Source organism: Apodemus sylvaticus, chromosome 1, assembly GCF_947179515.1.
Source record: "Apodemus sylvaticus chromosome 1, mApoSyl1.1, whole genome shotgun sequence".
NCBI lineage: Eukaryota > Metazoa > Chordata > Mammalia > Rodentia > Muridae > Apodemus > Apodemus sylvaticus.
The window spans coordinates 145,435,819-145,458,492 of record NC_067472.1 but is presented as its reverse complement, the minus strand read 5'-3'; the positions used below and the strand labels follow the sequence as shown (position 1 = coordinate 145,458,492).

Genomic DNA, 22,674 nt, shown 5'->3' with positions numbered 1-22,674 from the left:
AATGCTTAGATCCAGGAACTGATTTGAAAGGTGAGCTACCAGAATTTGCTGCACTGGGCTTCCAGGTCTGAGCAGATGGGCTGCTGTTCAGCTAGATTATGATGACTTTGGAAGAGGCAAGAGGTGGGAGGAGCACCTTGGAGGATGTAGCTGGCCTTTCAACATGCCACATATCTAGGCATAAACAAAGGAGGCCAGGAGCGGGGCACACATGAGCAGGTAGGCTAGGTTGTTTCATTTACATGGGATTACCACCAAAGCGCCACATTATTGATACAGATAGCTCAGTGATAGGGCATCTTCTGTAGCAAAGTGTGCCCCCAGCACCTGCTTTAGCTTCTCAACTATCCACAGGTTCCCTAGAAACTTCACCTGCCAAGAGCCACCCAGTCATCTCCTCTGCCTCTGCTATTGCTTCTCTTGGCACTGCACTACAAGACGGGCTCACCTCAATTTATCAGTGTCCTATTTTGGTGCCACAGACTCAAGAACCAAGCAAGGGGCCAATCCGCAGGATCAGTCCACATGAATTACCAAATATTTCCAAACTTCAGATGGGTTTAACTCCTTTAACGTTTTTTTCTCAGCAACAACAAAAGGAGAAACTAATCAGTTTGTCAGCTGACACACATTTGAAGAGAAGTTTAAGGAACTGAGTAACAGGGCAGCACAAAGACCATTTATTACCAACTCTGCAGGCCCCTGCATCTGTAATAAGTCAGTGATAGAACAAAGGCCATGACTGCATCAGCCCCTCATTTCTAGAAATAAAAAGTCACTATAGATGCAAAAATCAATTGAAATCAAAGTGTCATCTTTGATAGACTAGAATCTCCAATAAGAAAATGTTTAAACTTTGTAATCCATATCACTTTGATGAGTTATATAACAATATTAGCATCCTTAAATCAGTTCAGAAGACCTTTTTTTAATGTACTATGGCCTAAAGGAATGATGATGTTTCATAAATATTTACATTTGAGAAAAATCTAGATTAATGGAGTTTCAAATAAAACATTTTGCAATAGGACAAAAACCTAATCTTAAAAATGCACTAGATACTCAAGCGCACAAGCACACGTGCTGATGTTTGCCTGTACTCACAGAGTGTGGGGTGGTGAAGCAGGAGGATTGGGAGTTCAAAGACACCCTGAACCACATAACAAGTCCCTGTCTTAAAACAAAAAGGAGGGAAAGAAGTGAAAAGGAAGAACCTAAATCAAGAGGAAGAAGAGAGGAAAAGAGGGAGAAGAAAGCAAGAAAGGAAGACACACAGAGGAAAGGAACAGATGTAAAATAGATGAGAGAGATGGGGGGCTGTGCTTGTAAAAATTATATGTGTACAAAATTACAGTGGCATTAAAAACTCCACCTAAATTAGAGACAGACCATTTAAAACTCAGATTCTAATATTCACAATTTGATGGAACTTATATATTTTGCAATTAAATAATTTAGATTAAAAATCTGCATGTCAAAGCAAAAATTCAAGGATAAAATACAAGATGAATATCCTTTTTGTGCAAAAATGCTAGTAGCCAATGATTTTTCAGATTTGGGGAATTGGGGATTTGGGAGTAGTTTGCATAGATTTTTCCAGATCTGAAAATTCCAAATCACAAAGTCCTCAAAATATGAAACATTTTGAATGTCCCTCTAACAATCAAAATGTTTTGTGCTTCAGAGCATTTTCTGATTGTGGACTTTCAAACCATGGATGCTTAACATCTGTATCCTTTCAAGACTCTTGAAGAATCTCAGTCCACAGCATGGAGTGTGAACACCACGGTTAAGGGTCCCTTGGTTCCCTCCGAGCATGTGGCTCTGGAGCATACAGACAACAGGAGAGGTACTTATGAGCTAGGGAGCAGCTATAGCACAGACCATCCATCTCTAGCTGTGACCCTGCATCTGATTATTTCTCTGGCATGCAGTGTTTTAAAATGTCCTGAGATCATCTAGCAGTGACATACAAGCAAGCTCAGAGTCCTGCTGGTATCAGGCTCTCACCCTCGGTTCCATCCTATCAAACATGACAGACTGCATGCGGTCCTCCTGCACTCCCAGTTGGCCAGATGGGTCAGAGCACCAGCCTCGGCCCCCTTAGGAACTTCTCTCCATGTAATTTGAGCACATGCACAGAAGGCAGGAACAGGCAGGTAAGTGGTATCTGAACTTACCATTTGTAGCCAAATGTTGGTGGTTAAAACTTGGTTCTTCTCATCCTTCAAAAACAAAAAGAAACAGGTGATATAAATATGACTTATATGCATCACAAAAGAAGCCACGATACAATTATTCATGTACAAATCTGACTTTGGGGATCAATTGTTGTATGTGGAAATTAAAATTCACCAGGCACTTCTAAATCTATGCCAGTAATATTTCCCCAGAGTCAAGCTTTTCTATTTATTCTGAAGTAATGCACATTTATTACAGAGCACTTACAAAGGACAGCAAAATATAAAGAAGAAAATTAAAGTCAGGCCAGCCTACTATCAGAAATGATGCCAGCTAAGGCCTTGGCTATTTATCTTTTTATACCACACCCCCATCCCAGGAAGAGGCAGGTCGTATGGAGCTCCTAACTCACATTAAGGGTCTGATGGGTCACTATGATTGCTTTATCCCTCCTCTTTTCTAACCAGCTGACAAAATGTTAGACCCTTGACACCTCTAATATAAACACAAATAAGAGGAGTAAACTAAGGATGGGGAAGGTAAGACAACCGTACAATGGGCTCAACACACTTTTATCTTTCTGATTTCAAAGTCCAGTTCTTCATTTCCAAAATAGGATCTAGCCAGGAATGGAGTCAACATACCACCCAGGAGTTTGGGAGTGTGCAATTACCATGGCGTGATTGTGGCACTGTACATCTCCTACACTTGGGTCTAGGGTCGTAAGTCTCCCCTGAGAGCCCCCATGCCAAAGGCACCAGCACCACCTTGGCATTACTGGGAGACAGTAGTACAAGATGGGTCAATGGGAAGGTTCTCGGGTGACGTGGAGCATGCACTTTCCAGACACATTGAGATGCCAGCCTCTTCTTCCTCTTCCCTTTCCCATGCTGGCCATGAGTAAGCAGTTTTCCTCTGCCACAGGCTTCCACCATGATGTGTTGTCTCACTAGAAGCCAAAAGCAATGGAAACAGCTACCCACAGACTGGGGCTTCAAAAACTGTGAGCCAACTTTTTTTTCTTTATAAGTTGATTATTTCAGGTATTTATTCCAGTGCCAGAAACCTGACTAGAACAGAATCTAAGAGTCTCATTAAATGAAGTATTTCCACCACCCCTTTTTCACAGCTGGCCACACCCAGCAGTGTCAGCAAAATGCAAGTGCAGAGAGGGACTAGAAAGTTCACTCAGTGGTTAAGAGCACTGGCTGCTCTTCTGAAAGATTTGGGTCCCATTTCCCATACCCACACAGCAGCTTGTAGCCATCTGTAACTCCAGTTCCATGGGATTGAATGCCCTCTTCTGCCCTCTCTGGCACACAAGTGGTGTGTGTGTGTGTGTGTGTGTGCATACACATATATATGTGTATGCACACACACACACACACACACACACACATATATGCAAACAAAACACTCTTCACTCATAAGAAGAAATTTAAATTAAAACATGTAAGGTAACAAGTTATACTGAGAATGATGTCAGTCAGTTTGGAATCCTTAATTCCAACATAAATGACTCTGAAAACTAGCAACCAATACCCTCCAGGAAAAGCATTCATGCAAACCTGCCCAGAAGTGGACACCTTTAATTATTGTATCAGGAATTGCCCTGGCTGGGTTCACTGACAAACCTGCATTCAAATCTGATCCACAGCATAAAAGCACAGGGTGTCTTCCAGATTAGTCAGTGGCTGGGCATGCACATGAGCACTGAACACTGACCCTTAAGGAAAATAAAATGTAGCCCACATATAAGGAATTAGCAGCAAGAAGTTGCTACACAAATGCCCCTGGGCTCAAATGCTCATCTATTGGGTACCACTGGAGGTGTGATGGGCAAGTCTGAGCAGCTATGAAAGAGAAGATTTGGCTGTGTGTGGAGGGACATAGGGCAAAGCACCAGGGTATCCCCAAGCCAGGACTGAACTCCAAAAGAAACTACAGTTTGATCAAGGTAAGAAATACAACTATTTTCTATACTAAAACGTGCCACAATGTTTAGTAATAGATCACTACCACAGGTTAACATGTCCCATGCTCTGCTCTAAGCAAATGTTCCCCGATAGAGCTATGTAAACTGTAACCATAACAATGCTCCCATTTCGGATCAATCACCAACATTCTTGGGAAGCACTACTTAAGTTCTTTGGCATGTATATCTCTAAGTTCTTCAGGATGTGTATCTGTTGCCTCAAGTTATTAGGCAGCTGTTGTTACTAATAGACTAAGAGTTAGCGAGAATTTCATTCAGGTGTCTTTCCTTCTTATAATTGCATTTGTGCCTGCCTCTCCCGAGAGAGGCTTCTGTGGTTTGGGAGCTCAATTACTACCAATCTAATTAAAAGTCTTTCTTCTTTCCAGAGTCTGGACAGAAACCTCATTAGAATGACACTGGATTTCCTTACTGTGTAGCAGCATGGGATGAAAGCACAGCACTTCAAACTGTAATCAACAAGCAGCAGCCAGCCAGCACCTGGCAGCACAGCAGTGCCAGACAGAGCGGTACACACCAGTTTGCCAAGGAAACCCAGGACCAGGCAGGATGCTGCCACTCTCCATTTACCATTGGTCCAGTGGCAAGGTCTCCTTACCTTCCCATCACACTATTCAGCCTCCTGCCCATCCAGGCACATGTGTGCACATCCAAACATATACATATGCCAGTTTGCTTACAAAGATGATCAGTGCACCTCACACAGGGCCAACCCACAAGTCCATACTTTTTCTACAAGTTATGGTCCTGCCAAGTTTGCATACTTTCAGGAAATCCTGGTGGACTCCTCCCACTACAGCCATCACACGGAGGTGCACAGTGGTCACTTATCATTGCTCCTGAGCTCCTAGAACATAAGGTGAGGTGGGATTAAGTTAATGATGACCCACCTAGGCAAAGAATAAACCTCCACTGAGAGAAAAAAACAAACAGGGTCCTTAAGTTAGTGGAGATGGATTTTATCCAATGTAATATTCTCTTTAACATACTATTAACCTTCGCTTTTACATGCTAGGATCTCTCAACAATACAGCATGTGGATCCTCTCATGTCTACCATGTCTACCCTAGCCATGATCCCTCCTGACAGCCCTGCCTGCCAAGGCACCATAGAAGCTAACCCTGTGCCCAATCTTTCCTCACCTGACCATACATAATGTACACTATCGACAGACCTCAGCCTCCTGGGAAAGCGGGCTTATGAGCTAACCTCCACCCTAACCTCAAAAGGGTCTTATGGGAAGGTGGCATAAGCGATCCTGGAAAAATATCTCTCTTGCCAGACCATGAGTTGCTTACAGATAAATCCATCTCCTCTGCCTGAAAAGTTGCTCAAAAGGCAGTCCCAAAATCACGTCTCTCCCCCTCTGCCCAGGCTACTGTTCCCCAACTCCACTCAAGGATAGGCCACTTACCCTGCTTCCTGACATAGCCATGCACAGAGCAGGCCCCAGATATGCCACCAGTCCTGAATTCTCCTCCTTGTCTCTAGCTTGCACATGCTCTTGTTTGCCAGAGGAAAGAAGAGGAGACTCTACAGATGGTACTCCATGTCCCTCTAGCCTCCAGCACAAGGATGCTTAAGCAGGCCAGTGCCCACATAGATGCCAATCACAATGCCAAGATGTACATGGGGATGAAAACCAGTTCCTCATGCCCTCTCTTCATAAGTATTCTCTACAGATCAGTCCACAAGCCTTCTCTGCAGCATATGATTATATTTAAACACCCATGCATCTGTGCATGTGGCAGCCAATTTACTTCTATTACAGCCTAGATGCCACACTAGCCACACACTGGGAGAAGGATGACAATCCCAACATGGTTAAGAGTGAGTGTATTACTCTTACCAACAGCATACCAGAGGTACCCCACAAGCAACACAGACCCTGGGTCTAGGTCTGTCAGAACAAACACTATAAACTAGCTGACTGTGATGACGGATAATTGTAACCCCAGAACTTGGGAGGTGGAGACAGGAGATTCAGGAGTTCAAGATGATCCTCAGCTATGCAGCAAGTTTGAGGTCAGTTTGTGACGTACACAAGCCCCTGTCTCAAAAATAAATGGAACAAAACACACAATAGGGCAAAATTAATTAAAGCTCAGAAACAGCAAGACTGCTAAAAACTGAAATATGGGCTTTGAAAACATCATAAGCCACGAGGCAGACAAATAGCAAGTTTCGGTTTCTCAGTTTGGAGGAAGCTGTCTGAAGTCAGTATACTGGAGTGGTAGATCTGGCAGCTGGTGAGGGCTTCAGATTCATGGATGGATTTCTTCCTGCTCCCACCTGGCTCTTCCTGCCATGGGAAGCTGGGCAACGCAGAAGGGGCAAAGACCATCTCAGCTTCCCACCAGTGTGCACTGCTCAGGGATTCTGCGTTCACTCCTGGGAAATAAGTGACAGCTTCCACAAGGCCTCCTTGAGCTAGTGAGGAGCACTGCCACCTAGTCTGTGAGATGTCACTCAGTGATATTAGTTGTCACAGCATAGTGGTCACCTGATCAAGCCCTCCTGCAAAAACACTGGAGGCAAGATCGCCTACCAACATGAGCTGCCCAAAGTAGGCTAACCTGCTCCCAGCATTCTATTTTAAACTGAGCCCATCAGTGAAGAGCACCCTTTGATTTGTGTGACATGTTTGGAAAAATCGATCTTTCTAAAGTACGGTGCATCTAATGGCCAATGTAACTTCTGACCGAACTTACTGTGCAGTCTCAGATTTCCACAGTCATCACTCTTCCCGGAAGTTATGGGAAGATGTTATTCAGAGGTACTTTTTAAAACTCTGAGAAAAGCCATATATCAACCCTGTCGAAATCCTCATTTGCAGAAATAATGTAAACTCACATTTGGTGAGCACTCTTAGTTTATAACAAACATGACTTATTTTTATCTATTTTCAACTACATTTTACCCATGACAATCCAACAAAGCTAGGTGGTTTTTTTTTTCTTTTTGAGTAACTCATCATGTGTAGGTGGACTCCCAAATCTCATTTTCTATGTCTGTTTGGTTTGAATGTTTTTATATGAGCACATACTACCTTATGATCAAGAAAGGGGAATACAAGTGTAAACTGTGAAACAAAGTAAGCAAAGCTCTGGCCTTAGGTCACACAGTTACAGACAAAAGATGAGCTGCACACACTGATAACCCCTCGCTCTGTATGCTGACACAAAAGGATCAAGGGCTTGAGATTTAAGACCTTGTTTAAAGAGGCATACAAGCTAAGATCAAACTCTTCTCTTTCGCCAGATATGTGTGTTATGAACTAAAATGTCTTTCATTACCCCATGCTATCATAATGAACAATGATTGTGATAACAAAAAAAATGCTTTCATTTGACACTTGATGACTGAGACAGAGGAAGGACCTCAGAAAACAATCTGGAATATCTTTAGAGCAATGATTCTTAAATGTCCTAATGCTGCAACCCTATAATACAGTTCCTCAAGTTGTGACTACCCCTAATCATAACATTATTCCACTGCTACTTCATAACTGAAATCTTGCTACCGGTATGAATCATCAGGTATATTTCTGATATACAGGATATTTGAAATGTGACCCCTATGGGGGTCATAGCCAACAGACAAGTTGAGAACCACTGCCTTAGAGGCTCACTGAAGTTAAAACTCTTCATAATCATGACAGGCTACTTTACTCTTTCCCCTTCCTTTGCTTGTGAACAATGGACAGAGTTCTAGGGAGGCTACATGCCACGACAGACTGATTGGTCTGAGGCTGAATGCAGCGTCAAATTGAAAGTTGCCTATTAAATGAATAGGTGGGCAAGTTTTGCAAAACTATAAAACAATAACCCTCCTCACTCAAAGTGCTATGTTTTGTAAAAGTACAGTAGTTTTAGGAAATAATATATAACCCAACAGTCTTTTATAAATGAATTAATTTTATATGACTTTCACATATATTTTCAACCTGGTAAAAACTGAAAGCTATAACACATACACATAGAACCTGGGGATCCTGAAAACCTTTAAGAGAAGTTAAGGAGCCCCTAGCCATCAAAGACTGAAGTCACTGCAACCAGCCTGGCATTCCCAAAACGCCCTGATTTTCACCCCAGAGGCTAGACCCTGCTCAGGAGAGAAGCAGCTCCTTCCTCACTCTGTTTGAGACTGTGAAAGGTCCATATCTGGGAATAATGTGGAAAGTCTGCATACACGGAAGGAGAGACCTAGAAGCTTCCACATACAGTCTGTGAGGACTAAGGTGGCCGGTGAATATTTTCATAACTGTTTCCTTATTTGCAAACCTAGCAACGACGATGGCAAAAAAATTCAGTAAGTCACCAACTTCTAAACACAAAGTAGCTATGCACTGTTCAGTGACAAGAGCAGCAAGTGTTATCACAATGGATCACAGGCTTAGAGAAGTGGCCAAACTGGCAATATCTCTTCTAAGCACAGATGCCTATGTTTGGGGTAGTTTTACTTTTGCTGAAAACAAGGCTTTGAAAGTACGTGCCTGACGGTCACAATTTTATCATCAAAACTCAGATACTCTGTGACAGTTGAATCCACCGATGTCAGAGTGTGATTTAACATGACTAAGCCTTGATTACTGGCTCTTTAGACCCAATTATCCTCAACAGTGGAGAGTCTCACCAAGGGCCTTCTTTATGAGTACAAATTTCTGACTGTGTGGTTACCTCCTGAGAAGTAAAAGAAGGTCTTCTCTAGCTGGGAATGGGAAGACACAGAAGCCGAAAAGCCAGCACAGTCCCCATTGAGGCATCCCGCAGCCCTGGAGAGGTTACTTCGACAACGGCCTCTCAAGTAACTCTGAATTCTTTGATTCTATTTTTAACTACCAGAGCCAATTGCACATTGCTTGAGAGTTTTCAGGAGTGATTCAGAAGAAAAGGCTTAAGGGATTTTTAAGAATCAAAGCAGAATATAACAGAGATTGTCTTCTGCCTTTCCCTGATGATCAATGTGCAATCCAGGGCTGACATCATCCCCACCCAGGAGAAAGCACAAGAAAGCAAACTGGAAACTGGGCCAATCAGGCTGACGCCGTCAGGCTGGATAACTGTAAATACACAGAGGCAGGTGTCCCCTGAGCTTAGGTCCTTGAGACAGGCAATGATGACAATGGCCTGTCTTTTCCCATTCACCATACTGAATCCCACTCACCATACTGAAAGGGAACATGACATATAGCCAAGAAACGACTCCCACCTTATTGTCCACAGCCCCAAAGATGTCCTTGTCAGGAGTCAGGTGAATCCAAAGGTAGACGTCCAACTGCATGCACAGGTTCCTTTCATTAGGAGAAGCCATGTCCCTTCTCCTAGAAGGAAGCCTGGCAAGTAGACTCTTGGAGCAGTACCTAACAGAAGAATGAGCAGCCTTGGGCTTAACAAGGCTGGGGGCAATGGGGACAGAAGACTGAAGGGAGAGTGGCAGAAAGAGGAATTCAGCTCAGACAGCCAGAAGATGGAGCAAAGGTTTGTGTATATACCTCTATGCTTAAACCGTCATCCTTCTTCAACCAGCATCTCTACACTGTTCACAGCAAAGACAGACATGTAACAAGCAGAGAGAGAAGATCTGCCAGTGAGTCAGACAATCCTTGCACCAGTAACAGAGGCCATAGATACAGATGTGGACAGCATCCACATAAGGCTGGTTTTTCCAAAAAAGCTTGTTGTCACGTGATCCATCAAATATCTGACATCTCAGTAGAAGGAATCCTAACAGATAAATAAATAAATAAATAAATAAATAGATAGATAGATAGATAAATAAATAAATAAATAAATAGGAGAGGAATGACGTATGTTTATAAGAGTTTGGAAGAGAATGTATCCATTTATTCAGTATCTCTCAGACTTCATACCTATTGACTGAGCGGGCAGAGGTTGAACCCAGGACCGCCCTCACATTAACAGATACTCTAACACTGAGTTCTATTGTCAGCCCTCGTGTTTAAATTTTATGTTGAGATCAACTCTCACTAAGCTGCTGGCCGGGCCCTCACTCCCTAGGCTAGGCAGGTCTTGAGCTTATGATCCTGCCAGCTCTATTTCCTGAGCATCTGGGATAACAGGGGACACAATGGCACTAGTATTAAATTTATCTTTAAATGATACATTGAAATCACACATATTCACAGGATGCTCATGATATTTCATTACATTATGTATGTAAATACCATATAATGTTTAAGTTATATTAAATATACCTATCATCTCAAACTTTTATGATTTTTTTTCTCAGTGAAAACAGGCAGATGCTTTGCTTGTGGCTTTCTGCAATGCACGGTGACCTATAGAAAGTCACCCCAATGCACAATGTCACAAAATCAGAGCTTCTTACTCTTACTCCACCGCACAACACCTCAGTGTCCACTGCCCAGCCTCTTCCCATGCCTCTTTCCCTAAAAGCAAGATTTAGAAGCAGCAATTTCTCCTGGTTTTTATTGCTTGATGTTTAATAGTTCTACAAATAATTATATTCATTTAACAAAACCAAGTAAACATGAATCAAGGCAAAAATTAAAAAGAATGACAAGAAAAAATTATATGGCTATTATAACATGAAAAATTAAATTATGAGTAGGTATAAGGCATAAGAAAATGAAAATGAAAACAAACAATACTTCATGAACATATTATGATTATGATTGAAGAAGTGAAGAAATAATAAATGATCCTTGGAAAGCAAGTCATTGTATATTAGTATATATTATTAATGTTATATATTTTATATGATTATTATAACTGTATATTTTATATAATATAATTAATATATTTTATTCATATAACTGCAGTATGAAAAGGAAGGCAAACAGTCAGCTGTAGTCTGTAAAATAAGCAGTCTAGAAAAGGCCCATAAGGCATGCTTCTCAGTTCTTATTATAAAACTCAATAATGTCTTAGATTAAATTAAACATGATTTAAAAGTCACAATAACAAGATAATGGAAAGAAATGAGAGAGAAATCTGCAGACCTAAATAAATAATCTGGGATCCCAAATAGCACTATTACAAGTTAATAAGTTAGGAACAGAAAGGGACAAAACAGACAGCTAAAAATTGAGTTACCGGCATGAGGTAATCACAGTTTGTGTAGATGGAAATGGAGATTAAGTCAATTAGGCAAGAAGCCTGAGACAGAAATGAAACCAAGAAGACACTCTGGGTTGGCTCAGACAGCACAGCACCTGGAGGGGAGTGGATTGTTCCAAGATGCTAAATAGAGCATCTGCTCAGAGTTCAGCAAACCAGCAGGCTCCACAAGCTAAATACTGACAGCCCAGCCCTACTACACAGTGTCTACCGAGGAGGTAAGACCAAATGACTATAGGAAAGAAAATCTAACTTCACCATAAAGAAAGAAAAGAAATTTCACCAACAAACTTAAAGAGAATATTAAAACGTTTCCCGGGTGTGCAGACTAATATACGGAGGACTACAGAAGTGAGGGAGTCTGACTGGAGAACTGTAAGCTAAATTAAACCCTTTCTTATCCATGTTGCTTTGGGTCAGGGTGTTTTATGCACTAATAGGAACCCTAATCAATAAATTTGACAGCAGATTAGGAAAAAACGAAGTGATAATCAGTAAGTGGAAGATATTGTGATATAAAGACTCGCTAACAATAATGAGATAGAAAACATGGTTAACAGAGAGACTGCAAAGACTGAATGTGCATCTACAAAAGAGCAGAAGGACCCTCAAAGAAGTATAACTGAGAGATTTCCAAAACTGTACAACCAATCCTCAGATTAAGGAAGTACAATGTCCTCAAAAGGAATGAATTAAAATCTAATAAAGTGCATTTTTCCTGTCCCAGCCTATGAGTTTAACATCAGTCAATCCTATACTGAAAAGAAAAACACCAAACAGACGGAAAATCAATAGCATTTCTCTAGACACAGGAGGCAGTGAGGTTGTAGGGTAAAGTGCAACACAGAATTCTGCATGTCAGCAAATACAAAAGCATAGCGTAGACTCCTGAACTAGTAGCAATGCTTAAATGGCAATTCAATAATTACTGTAAACTCAACATCAAGGATTCTGTTGACCACAGGCACTTGGTAACCTACACATTCAGTGCTTTTATCTCTAGGAACTGCACCATGCTCTATCTGATTCCCTATGTTGGCTAAAAGCAGATTTAAAGTAACTTTGGGAACTGATGTCTGAGTGTTCTCATAAGAAAGCCTGTATTCCTGACAGAACCTTGTCTGTCACTCCTCTTCTCCACCACATTGTAGCAGTTCAGTCTCTTTGTTTGAGGAGGAAGACTACAGACCAAAGGAGATACCTGTGAAGGTCACAACTCAGAGGAGAGAGCCCAGGAAAAGACTGATATTTAACCGAGGACACTTTGCCCTAGCACCTACAATATCACCTCACTCTAGCTCCAGCATAAAAAGTAATCAAGATAGGTCATGGCAAGGAGAAGTTTCAGGTTCTCTGAAGAAGGGCCTAAGTGTATGTGTGGTGTTGGGAGTGCAGGGCGCTGAGGTAACCAGGTTGACAGACAGCCTGCCTGGTATATACCAGTCCAGAGCTAGAGTTCCAGCATGGCATATAATGTGGGTGTAGCCGCATATGCTTGTGGTCCTTGAACAGCTGGGAAGTTGAGAGAAGAAAATCAGGAAGCGCAAGAAGAAGGAGGACTGAAGTGAGGATGCTTTGGTTCCTCTGAGAAAGGGAACAAAATACTCACAGGAGCAATAAAGGTGACAAAGTATGGAGCAGAGACTGAAGTAAAGGCCATCCAGAGACTGCCCTACCTGGCAATTCATACTATTAAATAGTCAACAAACCCCTGACACTATTATGGACAACAAGAAGTGCATACCAAAAGGAGCATGCCATAGTTGTCTCCGGAGGGGCCCTGCCAGAGCCTTATACATACAGAGGCAGATGCGAGCAGCCAACCATTGGGCAGGGCGCAGGCTCCCCAGTGGAGGAGCTGGAGGGTGGTTCAGAGGAGCTGAAGAGGCTTACAGCCCCATGGGAATAACAACAATGTAGGCCACCCAGACCCCTCAGGACTCCTAGGGACTCAACCATCAACCAAGGGGTACACATGATTCCAGCCAAAAATGTGGCAGAGGAATGCCTTGTCAGGCATCAATGGGAGGAGTGGTCCTTGGTCAGGTGAAGGCTCAATAGATGCCCCCAACGAAGGGAAATCGAGGGGGTGGGGAGATGGGAGTGGGTCAGGTGGAGGAGCACATACTTAGAGGTAAGGGGGTGGGAGGAGGGGTTAGGGATTTTGGGAGAGGGGGGAAACCGGGAAAGGTTTTACCATTTGAAATGTAAATGAAGATTATATTCAATAAAATTAAAAAAAGAGAGAGAAGAAAATTAGATATGAATGGTCATCTACTACATAGTTGAGTTTTAGTTCCAAGCTACCAGAGACTCTACCAAAAAGGGTGAGGGGGCAGTGATGAGAAAGGGGGAAGGCTGAGAGGATGCCCAGCAATAGGAACCCTCATGTATTTCATGGGAAACCTAGAGTCACTGGGAAGGCAGTTGGACACTTTATTAAGAATCTATCCTAGTGTTCCACTGCTTGAATTCTTAGGCATTTACTCAAAAATGTTGAATAAAGAACAAACCTACACAAAAACCTGCATATGAGTGCCTATGGAAGTTTTATAATACAATAATGGTATACAACCAAGGAGAGCTGTTACAAATGAATAGATATAAGCAAACTGTGATAGACAATGGACTATTTAGGGTTAAAAAATGAATGAGCCATCAAGCAATGAAAGATATAGAAGAAACTTAATTCCATCTTGCTAAGCTAAATACAGCAGAGAAAACTACAGTTCATGGTTCCAATTACAAGACAGTCTGCAAGACAAATGCAAAAGCTGTAGGTTGTAAACAGCAGATGGGTATCAGATACAGGGGTAGGGGTTGACAGGTAGGATATGGGCAGTTCCACATGAGATGGTAATGGTGGGCTGGAGAGGTGGCTTAACCTAGGCTCACAACAGCGCAAGAACTGTAATAATGAGTACAGGAGTGTTTTCCAAAACTCACAAATCTTTATAGCATAAAATAACCCCACATGTATACAGACTATGTAGAAATCACTGAGAAGTGAAGCGGTCTAATACAGAGTGCAAAATATGACCAAAGATTCCACATGACAGAGATGGGCATTTTGACTCTTAAACTTCCCAAGGTCTAAAAAGATCCCAGAAACACTGTGCTCTGGTGGATGAAGCTGTTCCCAGACAGAGATGGTCTAAAACTTATTTCTAAAACTATCACACACTTTTGTGGGGGGCATAATGGGAGTCTGATGTCTTAATACCAGGGTAAGAAGAAATCAGGATCTACATTGTAATGAATTAGAAGGGGAAATGTGAATGTACATTTGGTGTAATAAAGGCATAGATGTCACCTACAGAATCATGCAGTGTGATGGTTTGTATATGTTCAGCCCAGGGAGTGGCAAAATTAGAAGATGTGGCCTAGCCAGGCAGTAGCACTTGGGAGACAGAGGCAGGTGGATTTCGAGGCCAGCCTGGTCTACAGAGTGAGTTCCAGTACAGTCAGGGCTACACTGAGAAACCCTATCTTGAAAAACAAAAAACAAAAAACAAAAAAAGAAGATGTGGTACTGTTGGAGTAGGTAGGCATGAGCTTAAGACCCTCACCCTAGCTCCCTGGAGGTCAGTATTCTGCTGGCAGTCTCCAGATGAAGATGAAGAACTCTCAGCTACTCCTGAACCATGTCTGCTTGGACTCTGCCATGCCCCACCTTGATGATAATGGACTAGACTTCTAAACCTGTAAGCCAGCCTTAAGTAAATGTTGCCTTTATAAGAGTAGCCTTGGTCATGGTGTCTGTTCACAGTAGTAAAACCTTAACTAAGACAGAAATTGGTACCAGGAGTGGGGTATTGCTATGATAGTCCTGACCATACTTTTGCTTGGAAAAATGTGAATTTGGGGACTTTGGATTTGAAAAGCATTGGAATGCTTTAAATGGGGCTTAACTGGCTATCCTAGAAGGAATATGGAAGGCTTTGTTGCTGTGAGTGATTTGAATTGTGCTGACCTAGCCCAAGAGGTTTCAGTGGAGAAGAATTTCAATATGTGGCCTAGATACTCTTTTTGTGGTACTTTTTGTGAAGAATGTGGCTAATTTTTGCCCTTGTCTGAAAAGTCTGCCTGAGGCCAAGGTAAAGAGACTCAGATTAATTGAACTGACAAAGGAAGTCTCAGAAATGCCCATCATTGACTTTGTTCTCTACTTAAGTCTCCTAAAAACATTTTAAAAGGCATAGCAAGCTGAGAAAGAAAAATATAAATTATATGTTTTGAGTATTAAAGGGGCACAAGGCAGTGAAATGGAGCTGAATCCTGTGTTCTAGGAGATAACAGATTAAGAAAATGGGACTTTGGGGCAAGATATTATCCAGCTAAATTTAGATCTAGGCATGGTGGTAGATCTAGGCAGGAGATAAACCAAGCAGATCTCTGTGCATATGTAAGTATATATGGTTTCTACACAGAGGTACTCTAGATGTGTGCAAATATAAAATATGTGAGTTAAATACATTGGTATCTTTTCTGTCAGTTTAGAAAGTATAGAAATGAAATCTCAGTAGCGCCCCATATCCCAGATTTGATTTTGTTTTTTCATTATTCTCCAATAGAAAGATCCAGGGTTCCCTGAGAGATAGTTGATTTGAGTAATTGACAGAATTACCTACAATGAAACTGGAGCACTGTGTGAAGGCAGAAAGAGGGGGAAATAAGCAGAAAGCACAATAATAGTAGTGTGTGGAAGGAAGATGAAGCGCCTATGTCCAATGGCATTAGCTACAATCTAAGCAAAATAAATACTGGATTGGAATCAAGCCTATAAAAGTAGTATCATTAAGCCTACATTGACATAAATAAGTGATTTAATAAATGAATACATGGGATGCAATAGATAAATTGCCAGTGGAGACAAAGGCCAGATAATTATGTAGCTATTCTGCCTCTAAGGTGGTAAAATACATTCCTCACTAATTGAGGGTGGTCTTGCAGAGTGACTTTCTTCCAAAAAAATATAACATAGAAAATAAGGGAAAGAGTAAATTTAGAGTTAGAAATCTGAAAGTGTAATGTATGCCACATGATCACAAGTGTATCAGTAGGTACATTAGATAGCATACATAATACATAAATATGACCTATTCAGTATGTAAAATGTTACTTATATGTATATGTTTTCAGGGATGACCATTTGGTATTGGACAACCAATTAATGTGTGCTTTTGTTCTCCAAGGAAGACTTTCTCCTGCTCCCAATATTCCCTAGTCGCCTTTAGTTCTTTGTTTGGGGTTAAGCCTCCTGGCCCCCCTTTCCATTGTCCCACTCACAACCCCGTCCACGTCAGCATGTCTACTGTTGTCCTTGTTCAGCTCATGCATGTGTCCTTCAAGGATATGATGTCGACAGTTCAGCTCCTGCATGTGTCCTTCAAGGATATGACGTCGACAGTTCAGCTCCTGCATGTGTCCTTCAAGGATATGACGTCGACAGTTCAGCTCCTGCATGTGTCCTTCAAGGATATGACATCGACACCTTTGCCCTGTCTTATTCAATCATAGCATTGCAGTTTTACTTAAATCAAAATGCCCACAAATTTCCAATGGAAAGACTCTGAAAAATGCCTTTCTAGCACTCCTCAAACAAGTCAAAAATCACTGAAAATAAAGTCTCAGAAACTATAAAAATGAAAAGGGGGCTCTAAAGCCCTGTATAGGCCAGGGAAGAAAAGCTCATTCAAGTTGTTAAATACAAAGAAAAGTCCAAGAAAACAAAAGTATGGAAATTAGTTAAAAAATAACCTATTAGTATTCACTAATTGTTCTAAAATATAAGATGATAATGGGAAACAATTAGGATAACAAAACTTTGAAACTCTTCTAAAACTATAATCCTGTCCATATTTAACAACACAAAAAAAGCCAGGGTAAGAGAGATGCGCTCCCAGAACTGACAAGATGGATTCAGGAAGATGCCTGGGGCTCAATGGCTGGATGGACTATCATACTTGGAGAATTCTAGACCACTGAGATGCTCAGTCTTCAAAATAAAGGGGGCAGTGTGGAAAACAACAGTGAGAATCAAACAACAGCCCAGGTCTTTCACGCGCACGTGCACACACACACACACACACACACACACACACACACACACATACACACACTCTTATAAAATACAGACTCTCTCCTTCCTCTCTCCCCTTCCCCTTTCCCTCATTCCTTCTTCCTCCCCCACCATGGAGATGGTTTGAATGAAAAACTGCCAGAGCCTTACAAATACAGAGGCAGATGCTAGCAACCAACTATTGGACTGGGCATGGGGTCCCCAATGGAGGAGCTGGAGGGTGCTCTAGAGGAGCTGAAGAGGTTTACAGCACCATGGGAAGAACAATGATTTCAGCCACCCAGATGTCCCAAGACTCCCAAGGACCGAACCATCAACCAATGGGCACAAATGGTTCCAGCCAAAAATGTGGCAGAGGAAGGCCTTGTTGGGCATCAGTGGGAGGAATGGTCCTTGATCAGGTAAAGGCTCAACAGAGGCCCCAACAAAGGGAAACCGAGGGGAGGGATGTGGGAGTGTGTTGGGTGGAGGGGCATATACATGGAGGTAGGAGAAAGGAGGAGGGGGAGGGGCTGGAAGTCTTAGGGGAGGGGGGATATTGGGAAAGGTTTTACCATTGGCAATGTAAATGACGATATTCAATAAAAATAAAAAAAAGAAAAAAGAAAATCTTGGCCCTCTTAGGCTTATGTATTTGGGTATTTTATTCCCAGCTGGTGGTGCTATTTAAGATATGGAACCTTGCTCAAGGAAGCACATCACTAGGGCTGGCTTTAGGCTTTATAGCTTTACACTGCATCCTGTTCTCTCTCTGCTTTCTCTATGTGGATTAAGAATGTGATCAGCCAGCTTCCCCACCTTGATGAACTTTATCTCTCTGGAACCATAATCCAAAATAAACCCTTTGGTCAAAAGAAGAAAGAAAAATCAGTAACAACGAAAATAAATAAATCATGCCATAGTAAAGGTATAACATACAGCAAGGCACTATCCTAAAAGCACAAAGCCATAGGTTATCTCCAAGGGAGTGCAGTATGATAACTGACCAGAAGGCAGATGGTAAAACTCAACAGCATCCCCGCTCAGGAAAGGGACCATTCTGAACTATGAAAAGAAACCATAGAACTTAACTGTGAAATCTATGCCTAGCTAAATGGTTATTCAAGAGTCAAGTCAAAACAAAGGCCATCTCAGATAATCAAGGATTTTTGTTCTCAGTTTAACTGAAACCACCTCACCTAAGGGTTTTGTTCCTGAAAGAAACAGAGATCTTGTTTGTTTGTTTTTTATTTTTTTAAGAGAGACAAACGCCTGATTCTATATAATAGAAACTCTGAACAGGATTTTAAAGAATAACTCTTTTCTACTTATTTTTGTATATGTTTATGGATAATCTCAATCATACTGATTAGCCTCTAAATAAATATCCCATCAAAATTTAAATGATTAGGCAGTCAATTTGGTGAGATTTCATAGAAAAGGAAGAGCACAGCAATCAGTTATCCAATACCAAATGGTCGTCTCTGGGGAAAACGTTATCTATACCTCTTCCTCTTCCTCTTCCTCTTCCTCTTCCTCTTCCTCTTCCTCTTCCTCTGCCTCTGCCTCTGCCTCTGCCTCTTCCTCTACCTACCTCTACCTCTATACATATACATATATACACATATACATACACATGTATATGTATATGTATATTATACAGACTGAACAGGTTGTATTTATGTATTTAGGAATACATACACATACACACACACACACACACACTCACACACACACATGGATAGATGCGTATAGTAACAATTAATTTAAAAAGAGACCGTGAATTTGAAAAAAGAGTAAGGAGGAGCATATGGGAAGGTTTGGCAGTAGAAAAGGGAAGAGAGAAGTGATACATTATAATCTCAAAAACCAAAAAACTATGATGCCATTCAGCTTCCATATATAAATGGTTAGTTTTCAAGTGGAAATGTGAAAAACATCTCAGAGTCTGAACTCTAGATCTGAAGAACATTACATGAGATAAAGAGCATAAACAGGAGCTTTCTACCAGAACTAACTCTGATTTTTGCTCACAAATGAAATTAAAGGTAGAAAATGTCTAAGTTTTCAGTTGCCTCTTATATCTACAGAGAGATAGCCCATGGCACTAACATAAAAGAATATGTTAACGTAACAACTAGGGAAGAAAGTAGATTTCACCCGGGGGTAATATGAGGTCTATCGCCAGGAAATAACCTGAATTTGTTATTCTGGACTTCTCTATCAATATAAGGAGCCAAATGGAAATACCACCTCCAGATATTTTAGGAAAAAGAAAAACAGAACAGTAAAGATCAATATTGAAAAATACTCAAAAACATAGAAGCTGGGCTACATGGCAGCTCAATGCTAACATCACTGCTTTGCATTCTCCTGGTTCTCAGTTTGATCCCCAACAGCAGCAAAGTACAGCCAGGAAGGGCCGGACAGCAGGGCTACTCTAGATGCTAAATTGCCATTAGATGTTTAGAGGAGGAAGAAGCCTGGCCGTGACTGGCAGTGGCATAGGTGTGGACCAGGTAACTGATGCCATCAATGGCAGTGAATTCAAAGTGGCCATGTTGTTCCCCAGAGCAGCCGGCCCAACATGTCTTCCAGGCCACTCATGGAAGAGAGTGCTCACACTGGTGACCCATTTTCTTGCTCTGTAGAGTAAGATACCTAGCAGAAAGGCAGGAGTAAGGACCAACCCTGGAGCCACATAGACAGATCCAGTCCTGACCTAGCAGGGCTCTGCTTGTGGCCTTGAGGAAATGCTCCAAGGGATTATACACTAGTGAATTTGAAATTCAGGCTGCCCCAGGCCTAACCTCCAAAGTTGATAGCAGAAGAGACAGCCTGCCCTCGGGAAGGTAGGCTGACATCGATGTGACAAAGGCACAGCTCCTGTGATGGTCACTGATATCTATGAGGAAGCAATAGAAGTCCTTCTCAACGACTCTGCATTCGCACTGGTAGCTCGAGTAGTCCCCTAAGTCCCAGAAAATCTAATTAAACTTGAAGCCTCCTTATGTATTTATAATTCCTTTTTCCCCTGAAAATCTATAAATAATGCCTTCACTACAGACATTATTTGGGCTCTAGTCTTTCTTATAGACTTGCAGAAAGCTAATAAATTACTGTGCCCAGAAATATCCTGGTGATTCATTTTAACTAAGCAGGCACAGTTTTGTCTCTAGGAGAAGCCACACACCTCTCTGTACTACAGAACCAAATTATATTTCCCTTCTAATCTGGAGCATCTCCAGGCGTCCTCTGTACATGGAAGAGGAAGCACTGAGAAAACCAAATTCAACTATTCATATCCTTATCTTCTGAGTCTTACAATAAAGTGTCACACCAGGACGCATATACACCAATTACGAGGAATAATGTTCCCATCACACAATCAGGGACAGCATGACTTCAGTACTTCCTCATAACGTAAGTGATTAAGCAATTTGCATACATTTCCAGAGGAGGGGGGGAAACTTTCTAAATGACCTATGGGGATATATTAGCCTCCTGATATATCAGGAAAATATTTTCCAGTCAGTCTAAATTGTGAAGTAGTTAGGGGAAAGTTATAGAGCACAGAGAGGCGCCCACGTCTAAATCTGCTTAGTTCCTAGCCCAGATTTCTGCATACTCATCAGATCCTGCTGTAGCAGGGATCTGATAAAATAAATTGGCATCTATCTCCATATTCTCTATAACCTAGAAAAACAATCCGTTCTTCTTCAGTTCGACCAAGCAATGAATTTGTCCTAGCAGATTTTATATTCAGGTCATTACAGATGATCAAGTAGGAAATAAGAGATTCCCAGAGAAGGAAGAGTCCCTGGCATTTAATGATCTCGCCTAAGAACTCTCATTCAGCTACATTACCAGGTTATTCTGACCTTTCATAGCCTCCCTGGCATTGCTGCAATCCCCCTGCCTTCCATTCTGTGTCAAAGCACTCACTCCCTGGTCTCTCTGGAGGAGCATCCTAAGCCACAGGCTAAGTCTGTTCTACCTTAAGTTTGTTTCACTGTGGACCCCCAAGGACCCCAACAGAAGCTCCATTCTGAAAGGCAGATGAAACAGGAAAGGAAGATAAGACAGCTGTCTCCTGTATGCTTCCATACACAACATGAGCAGAACAGAAAACAGCAAGCAAGCAAGTCACCAATGGATGGAAAGCAGAAGTTCCAAGGCTGCAGGGAGCCTGTGGCCACTTCAGGGAGGAGGGAGGGTTTCAGGAAGACCTGAAACGTGCAAATGAGAGACAGTAACTGTCAGGCAGCACCTTCATCCCCTCCCCTTTCTCTAGGTCAGTTTTAGTATCAAGTTTATAAATAATGGATACAAATGTCAAATATATCTCCACATACTAGGTTCCTCCCTCTGGGTGCAAGCTCATGGTTGCCCCAACTGCTGCTGCTGTTCTTATGCAAACCAGGAAATAATACTGAGGAAATAAAAGAACAATTGGCTTGCCTAACTGAGGGCCATTTCTTTACATCCATAGTTATGCATTGATGGCAAAATGCAAATATCATTCAAAACAGTATTTATAATAAGACTCAGGGCTGATGAGGGTGAAACTAAATTTCTCACACTAAGTCAATGTATAAAAACTAGCACATGGTTCCCTCAGTTCAATCTAGTTAAAATGTTTATGTAAACAGCATAAAAAACAAACAACAAAAAGTTAACTTTGAGACTAGTCTTTCTACATCTAAAAGACACTAAGTTTTAAGACACCAAAATAAAGATGGAAACCAAAAATGCTGACTATGGTATTATATATAATACTAGCGATACTATCAACAAGCTAAATTCCCACTAAAAAATGTTTTACACCCACAGTATGAATGTTTTATAACTGCTAACCTATTTTCAGAAGGAGCTCATAATATGAAGAATAAATTGAAAAGTTGCTTTAAGCATGACATAAAATTAAGTCTATGGGCGTGACAGCTTAAAGACCTTTCTGTGGTCTCTGTATTCTAGCCCCACCCTCTGCAATAATGGGGCAGTGATGTGAGGTTTCAATGATGAACTTTCTCTTTACATCTTCCCTTACATATAAACTGTATTTCTAACATGACATGACAGGCATGGTCTTTGTGTGTGGCGGCCAGTGGGGTGCTGTTTTGGTTTTAGCAATAAGCAATCTAAGGAGATGAGCCCATCAATAGATTAAAGAGGACAGAATAAAACATGAGTGGATCTGCACACAGAAGAAATCAAAAGGAAGAGATGAAACATAATGAGAAAAAATATCACGGGCATATGATACCATGGCAACAAGGACAAGATGGTGGGATGAATAGTGGCAGGTTCTCAACATACTCAGTCTAAGAGCT

At 41.5% G+C, this 22,674-nt stretch overlaps 1 protein-coding gene across 1 annotated transcript in view; it reads right to left on the bottom strand.

Moving 5' to 3' along the window:
• Nucleotides 1-22,674, bottom strand: part of Chrna7 (cholinergic receptor nicotinic alpha 7 subunit) — a 124,075-nt gene that overhangs the window by 67,348 nt on the left and 34,053 nt on the right. Inside the window, exon 3 of the mRNA XM_052161490.1 lies at nt 2,181-2,225. Within this exon, the coding sequence (XP_052017450.1) occupies nt 2,181-2,225 (45 nt within the window). The remainder of the gene's footprint in view (nt 1-2,180; nt 2,226-22,674) is intronic.